At 45.6% G+C, this 7,480-nt stretch overlaps 4 protein-coding genes across 4 annotated transcripts; 1 reads left to right on the forward strand and 3 right to left on the reverse strand.

The window, feature by feature from the left end:
- Positions 1-646: 646 nt before the first annotated feature.
- On the forward strand, positions 647-844 carry TRV_06447 (uncharacterized protein; the record flags this gene model as incomplete). The annotated part of the gene is made up of 1 exon (XM_003019476.1): positions 647-844. A coding segment is annotated over one exon (198 nt), but the record flags the coding sequence as incomplete, so codon positions are not given.
- Positions 845-1,310: 466 nt separating this feature from the next.
- On the reverse strand, positions 1,311-3,499 carry TRV_06448 (signal recognition particle protein, putative; the record flags this gene model as incomplete). The annotated part of the gene is made up of 4 exons (XM_003019477.1): positions 1,311-2,517; positions 2,583-2,727; positions 2,788-3,061; positions 3,173-3,499. The coding sequence occupies 4 exons, from the start codon at positions 3,497-3,499 to the stop codon at positions 1,311-1,313; spliced, it is 1,953 nt and encodes a 650-aa protein (XP_003019523.1).
- A 1,799-nt stretch (positions 3,500-5,298) lies between these two features.
- On the reverse strand, positions 5,299-6,284 carry TRV_06449 (uncharacterized protein; the record flags this gene model as incomplete). The annotated part of the gene is made up of 2 exons (XM_003019478.1): positions 5,299-6,156; positions 6,219-6,284. 2 exons carry the CDS (start codon positions 6,282-6,284, stop codon positions 5,299-5,301), a joined length of 924 nt encoding a protein of 307 aa, XP_003019524.1.
- A 267-nt stretch (positions 6,285-6,551) lies between these two features.
- Positions 6,552-7,067, reverse strand: TRV_06450 (uncharacterized protein; the record flags this gene model as incomplete). Its single annotated transcript, XM_003019479.1, has 1 exon — positions 6,552-7,067. A coding segment is annotated over one exon (516 nt), but the record flags the coding sequence as incomplete, so codon positions are not given.
- Positions 7,068-7,480: the final 413 nt, after the last annotated feature.

Consider the following 7,480-nt stretch of genomic DNA (forward strand, 5'->3'; position numbering starts at 1 on the left):
TTTTTTTTTTTTTTTTTTTTTTTAAAGCCACCGCCATGCTAAAGCCGATTCTCAGTTGGCTTTCTTTTTGCCTTCAGCTTTCATAACTTTCCTCCTCTGCGCCATCATATGGGTAAACAATATATAAGACCCTAGGTTATCAAATTAGCAAGACATTAGAGTTCAGATGTCAAGGGGTTATGAACGAATTAGCCATACCGGGAATATAAACGAGTAGAATGGCAATGAATGCAAAGCGGAAGATGGAGAGGAGACCGCTAGCATTAACCACCGTAAGATAAATCAGGAAGCATTCACTCGATATTCCAACAGGGTATAAGATAAAAAAGGTGTTATATCTGAAATGAAAATTATTAATGCTGGCGTCATGGAGGAAATAGGGTTAGGACAATGCGAACCTCAACCATAGTATAGCTTTAGGAATACCCTGTCCCAGTATCTGGAAGACAAAAAACCCATATCTAATACATTCCGTAACACCCCAGGCAAACAGACATCCCATAAATCCCCAGTCACTTAGTTGGGCAGATCTCATCCCATGCCCGAGAAGGAAATATTTATTCGCACCCGTACCGTCAAATTCGAAGATGGGTAGAGTGGGACTGAATGGTGAAAAGACATACATGACTCCCCAGACCAACAATAGCCTGCTAGCTACCTGCATGGTGGTAGTCACAGCCGAAGCTCGAACAAGTCCGAACAAGGAATGAAGAATCTCCAGAGCAGCAAGAGATTGAGTCGTCCGAAGCAGGGGAAAGAGATAGACAAACAGCCCAGCAACTCCTTCACCTTCGCTGTTATAACTGCCATGGCTGTCACTGTATATCTGGAAGAGAGAAAATAGTAGACGAAAAGTGAGCGTACTCCAGAGTCCCAGGGATACTAAGTTGTACAGGAATAAGTACGCTTGCGTGGGAGATGAAGCTGGCGTTGAAGATCTAGAGGATGCCATCTTGAAGTTTCTCCTTGCCTCGCTTTGTGCAATGGCTGTGGTATAAACTGGTGAACGTTCAAAGCAAACGATGATATATTGAAGTTGTCTAAATTCCCTTTTAAGGAAAGTTTTCTTAAACTCTATAGTTTTACCCCCGTTGCTTACATAACTAACTAAGCCCCTAGGCAATTTATGCATCACGTGAATTATAATATCCCAAGTAGGAAGAAGAGCTCGGGCTGGTGGGTTTAACTGATATCCATAAGGTATTCATATGTTAGAGACGGTATATAATTTTCTACGAGGAACAGTTTCTATTTGAAGTTTTGGCAAAGATAAGGTATCGTAAAAGGCAGAAGCAGGTAAACAGGATCAACTACTTTTTCCCTTTTCCCTTTTTCTTCCTTGCGCCTCCCATGCTCCCAATTACCTGGCTAGTGCTTTTCACAGGTGTAGGCGAGCTGTGGCCATCGTCTGCCTTCTCATTGACCACACCACCCTGTGTTCGATCAGCTGCCCTTTGTTTGCCCTTTTTCCCTTTAGGCCGATAGCTTGATCTGTCTCTCAGGGGAAGCCATCTCTCAGGGTCAACTTTCTCGTTAGGGTCCATATTCTTGGGTTTTCGAATCCTTTTATTTTTCTTCAACACATCCGATGAACGCCGTTTTTGGCCTTGTTTTAATGCAGAGGTAGCTGTGCTCGCAGGTAGTTGAACACCAGCGGCTTCCAGATGCGACACATCTACACCGGCAATCAACTCTTGAACTGGCAAAAGAGATTTAAGGGAGGACTCAACGAGGGCCGGTGAGGAAATAGCGTGAGAGGCTACAAAACCTGCAGTTGCGATACGATCACTGCCATCTCTTGAGTGGAGATGGGCAAATATTTCAGTAGCAGTAGATATATCTGCCGAGTCATGAGAGTTGAAGAGAGATATTGCCGCTGCGCGGAGTAGTGATGTTGGTTGGCTAGAAGGATCCTTCCCCTGCCAATACTTGGCAACCTTCGATAGTTCAGAATTTATGTGATGCTTGCGACCCTGACTTCTGTACAGAGTGACAAGGATGTTGACAAACCCGGGGCTAAACCGAACCATCATATCGGAGTCATCGCCGGTTTCTTCCAATTTCGTAGAGAAATTCTCTAACGTGGATATTGCGGCATTGATGTTTCCATCTGCCACCTGTAGTTGAGCAAGAACTAAGGTGAGACCGAGATCACGAGGACGCATAGCAGAAAGAGATGATATTTTCTTGATCGCATTTCTGCCATCTGCTCCCTGAGTGTGAGCAGTAGCATCGAATGCGGCGAGCGAATTTATATCTGATGAAAGGGTAGCAGAAGAGTGTTGTGAAAGAGTTTTAGAGGTCGACCTCGAAACTCCATCAAACTTCTGGACCATAAGATTGATGACAAGGGCATTTCTGCTTAAGATGTCATTCTGGTATGAGAAGAATTTATCATTGCCAGCGGGCCTTGGGGTTCGGCTAAAGTTCTTGTGTTTGATGTAGGGGTTTATGTTTCGCTCGGTTGTAAGAATAGCGAGGTTTTCGGCAATGAGCTTAGTGGAAAGATCGGTAATCCTGTGTATACATGTCAGCTATATTAATCTGATAGCAGTCAGAAGCGAGGGGTGGAATGTACATACTCGGCAAAATCTATGCCTCTAATAAGCGCTTCTCCTTCTTCAATTTTCCCTTGCTGTAAATAGACATGTATCTCTTGGATTTTGATGGGCAACAATTCTGCCTTCTTATCCTCGGGAGAGAGTTCATCAGACGCTTCGCATAATTCTATTCTTTGATGTCAGAGCGAACTTGTAACAGCAACTGATGGCGGTAATCTATTCGTACCTTTTGATAATTTCAAGAGTTCTAGAGCTCTCTCGTAATAACCCCTGGCTATTTGTTCACATGCCATGTTATACGCAGCTTCAAAAACATCTAAAGCATCTCGCTTTGAAACCAGGTCCTTTGAAAGAGTACTTTGGCCTGTCCAAAGACTTTGTGCCTCAGCTGCCGTTATGTTTATTTGCAAATCGGTGAGTTCACCCGTGGAAGCTCTCATATCACTGATCAAATCCTGGTAGATCTTGAGAGTTCGATCAAAGTCTTCAGCTCTATAGGACTATACAAGATTAACAAATTAGCAAGTGTTCTAAAGAAACTCAATACAAAAGGAGCAAAGGAGCATATTTATTTCAGGTCATATGCCCTGACTAGTTGATAGGACACGAACCGCTTGTGCTTCAACATGCTTTGCGCCTCTTTGAGAACCAACGGATGCTGCAAATGATATCGCCTCATCCAATTTCCCAATTTTATATAGGGCATAAGACCATTCAAGCGGCAATCGTTTCTTCAACACATCACCTCCTTCTTCAATTACACGAATTGCATCCTCAAATCTGTCTAGTTTTATAAGCGCAATGGTTTTGATATGCTGTGCATCCACATCCGTTCGGGACTTTTTTAGGATCGAGTTGCAGGCTTTGATAAGCTCCTCATGGTCATTTATAGAAGACCTTTGCATAAGAGCGCTAAGGCTCTGCAAAGTTGTTCCCATGGAAGCGGGCGTTGGCGATAGCGATTAATCAGGACCAATAGCGGGGGATCAGTGAGAGCGGGTAAAAACCCTGGGATGCGTTCGATTTCGGCGTTGATCAGTTGCCGGCAGGGCTTGGGAAGTAAATGGCAGTGGCCCAGCTCCCACAATTCGAAGTATCACGGCTATTCTGTCATTCACTTGTCCTGTCATCTATTCTTCAATCTGCCCGTCATTAACATGATGTCAGGGTACATCACGTGAGTATGAAAGCCCTGTACCCTACTAAGTATGTGTAAGCATAATTATGTAATGTTTATATTTGCACTAGTCCTAAAACGGAGAATCTGATATAAAACTCTAATCTAACTTCGCGACTTCGTTCGCTTTGCAAAAGAAACCAACCACTTCACCTCTCGATCGAGCGACAAACGCAAGCTTTGCAGCCAGCACGGCTGGTTTTTACACCATATCTTATGGCCCGGGATACCAAACGCACTGGGCATGCAAGTGGCAGGAGTGACTTCTGCCGCCAAGGCCCCTGCGCCCCTTAAGCCGTCGGCTTTACAAAGCATCGCGATCTATTTATTGGGAACGCGTCGCTCATAGACGAGATATACTGGCAGATGTGGAGCGGTATGTGCTCGGATCGCTGTGGCTATTTCGATATCCTCTGAAAGTCCAGAATCCATGATTCTCTTCTCAGCACATGTTACGAAATATCCGCAGTTAAAATACGGAGAACTAGCACATCTTGGTCGCTGGTCGTCGAATGAGGGTCCTCTGTATCAGGGATTCGAATGCCCAGATTAGGAGGCTTACAGAGACGCCACCGAACCATGGCTGATCCGATTGTAGATCCCACCACTCATCGCAATTACCAAATCTCTTTCTTATATACGGATACATCGATGCGGATGGACTCGTGATCGAGAGACTTTAGGGGCTGGTAGGCCCGCGAACCAGGCAAATAAATTAAAAATATACGATCGACGCGAGACGACTTATTAGCCACTGACCCTACCTTACCAACTTAACGGAAAGTTTGGTGAGACAATAAAATGGCTGGTTTCTAACATAATTCTACTTGACTTTGGCCTGAACTGTACGGAGTACTCCTTAGGTTTTTCTCTATTAGGGATATGGTATCGGGTGAACATTTTCATCTGAGTATTGGGGAACCGAACCCCTGCATCAAGTTCCATGCAAACTGCATAGATCGGCTAACGGCTGATGTTGAGCTGACAAGGCTGACGTTCATGTTTACAAGCGATCCTCAATGTGTGGCGAGCGGTGGCTAGGATTCAGACGCCTCTAATTACTCCGCTCGTCAATTTGCTAGAATACAAGGCAATTCGAAGCACAGTTTAAGCCACATGTGTGCGAATTTAATCTTTTCTCCAGAGTACATGATACCAGAAATAAAGTCGGTTAGAACCATATGAGAGGTTCGGAATACTGTCTGAAGTTTTCACCGAAATACTGTTCGCCTTATTGTACACTCATGGGAAGGGACACTGCGCATGGACAACCTCGGTATGCATTAGAGATTACATGGGCTAAGACGGGTTAAGAAAAGCGTTGAGTCTGAAGGAGAAAAAAGAAAAACAAGGAAAGTAATTAAGGGAGGCTTGAGTGTTTTTCGGATGGGGTCCGCAAATAATCCGAGTCATCGTCACTGTGACGGGGGCTGCTATTCCTCCGGCTACTGCTGCTGTCGCTTTCCGAGTTATTGCGGGCTTTAACCTGGCTACGCAAAGATGCCACCTGCCTCCTCCGGGCATTTATGAACCAGTTGCTGATCTGGAAATAGGAATATGTCAGTCCGTGTTGAAGGCTGCCGTGTCAATAGAATATAGATGAAGGCTTACCTGACTAATAGTCAATCCAGTCCGGCTCATAAATATTTGTTTATCCTCTTCAGTTGGGTATGGATGATCAAGATGCTCCCATAGCCAAGCTCGGAGCATGTCTGTAACCGGCTTTGGTAGGTTTCCTCTCCGCTTTTTCTCCCTCATATCTCCAAGCTCACATTCTGACAAGCAATAGCCTGACGCTGGTCTGAAATGGCCAAATGCTGATCGAGAATAAGTCCTGTCGCAAGCGTGAGTCTGCTCATATGATGAGGGATACGACAGTTGATCACGACAATCACAGGAAGAGACCATGTTGACTGGAGAGGATGAATGTGAAAAATTCGACGAATCGAAAGAAAATTGACTTCTGGGAGACGATATTGAGTAGTTTGATAATTCTCCCTCATTCCTTCCTCGACTGTTCAAGGGTGCGTATATGGCGTTGCTGTTGGCGTTCGGCGAAACCTTGACGAAATATTCTCTTGATGGGGATGGAATAGGTGGGGGTAACGATCGGTTGATCTCGTTAAGGGTAAGCTTAGGGCGCGAATGCGAGTGCGAAGCAGACATCGAGGATTTTGATTCCACTACATGGGGTTGCTGGAGATTTGACGACTTGGTGCTGTTTCCCATGAACCTGTCCGGCCGCAAGGATACATCATCAAACCGGCTATCTCTGGCAAACAGTCTGGATGGAAGCCTATCAGCGCGCTGGGTGGGTGGTGGCATGGTATCCTGGAGCGAACCACGCCTCCAGTTCTGATTAGACTGAGTATAAAACACTCCACCCTCTATTTCATCATGAAGATGATCGGGCAGAAGCTAAACAATGTTAGAAAACAATGCTTCACACATGGTATGGGATCCAATCTCATAAATCTTACCTCTCTAAAAGAGGGGAGCTTCTCCGAGTGGTGATCGGATAGTACCGTTGAGTAGGCGACCGTCATGCTTCCTGATTACTTCCCAGTTCAACAAAGAGACTTTAAAGTTGGGTGCTGGGAGTGTGGTATCGTAGGAAGCCGGCTTTCAAGCTATACGTTCACAGCACCGGTATCGTTCGATAAGGGTAGAAGGACAGTGCGGTTATGGGATATGGCAATATATATATATCTTTTGTACTGCCCGAAGACGTTGGGCCGGGTTCAAGCCAGTAAACCGGTTCAGTGATTAAGCGTGAGTTAGGTATCAAACGCCGATAAAGTTCGAGCTTCAGTTCAGGCTGACAAGAGAGGTGTATGGTATATAGGTTGATGTAGGCCAAACTGAGAAAACGTCACTGAAGATGGTATTCCGTTTGCAAAGGATGCTTCTAGCTGATATTGGGGGCAGAGACAGGCGAGTATTATATGCATCAAAAGGCACACCCGCGTCTGATATCGAACACCGTCCAGCGGCCACCACCGTCTTGAACCCATGGCGATCAGTTTCTGTGGATCCAAGAAATCCCACCCACCTTCACAGCGTAAAATGGTAAGAAAAAGAAGAATGACAGGGGCAAGACGCTTGAAAGGGCCTATCCTGATCTGGTCCAATTGTGGAGGGCTTGGAGGAGGGTATGGCAAAAAAGCAAATTCTGGTCGGACAGAAAAGCTCCCCATAAGACTGATTGCCTGGCCTGACGAAAAAAAAGCAAGTGTGTCCTGCTGCTTGTTCCCAGACTCAGCATCTTTCGAGCGCCCACTTGCTTGTTCAATGATACGATGCTCGGCCCTTTCACTAGGGGCCAATAGCTAGAGGTCAGGGGTTCAAGCTAACGAGGTAGTTGCTCTGCCGTCAAATATCATGCTCTGCCGCAGGGCTTAACTTAACGATCCAGCCAGCCAGAAAGTAGCGTCAGACCCCCCAAAATACTCTCTGACATGTCCCAAAGAGCACTGACAATGGAGGCCGGTGGATCCCAAAGGCTGCATCTCGAGCTTTATGGAGTGAGATCTCCGAGGGTGAGGCGTTTTAGCATTCCCAGATGCCCGCCACAGATTGGGTTGCCTCAGAAGCAGGATGAATTAACGCCCATTCTTAGGCATAACGCCAAATCCTAGTATCTCGAGTTGGTCTGATGGAATACTGCATGGCATTATCTCATCTTGAGACGTGATTGTGGTTCTCCCTTTTCTTTTTATCCTGACTATTTTTTCTTCTGCTC

Source organism: Trichophyton verrucosum, assembly GCF_000151505.1.
Source record: "Trichophyton verrucosum HKI 0517 chromosome Unknown contig00704_1.f1.exp, whole genome shotgun sequence".
Classification (NCBI taxonomy): Eukaryota; Fungi; Ascomycota; class Eurotiomycetes; order Onygenales; family Arthrodermataceae; genus Trichophyton; species Trichophyton verrucosum.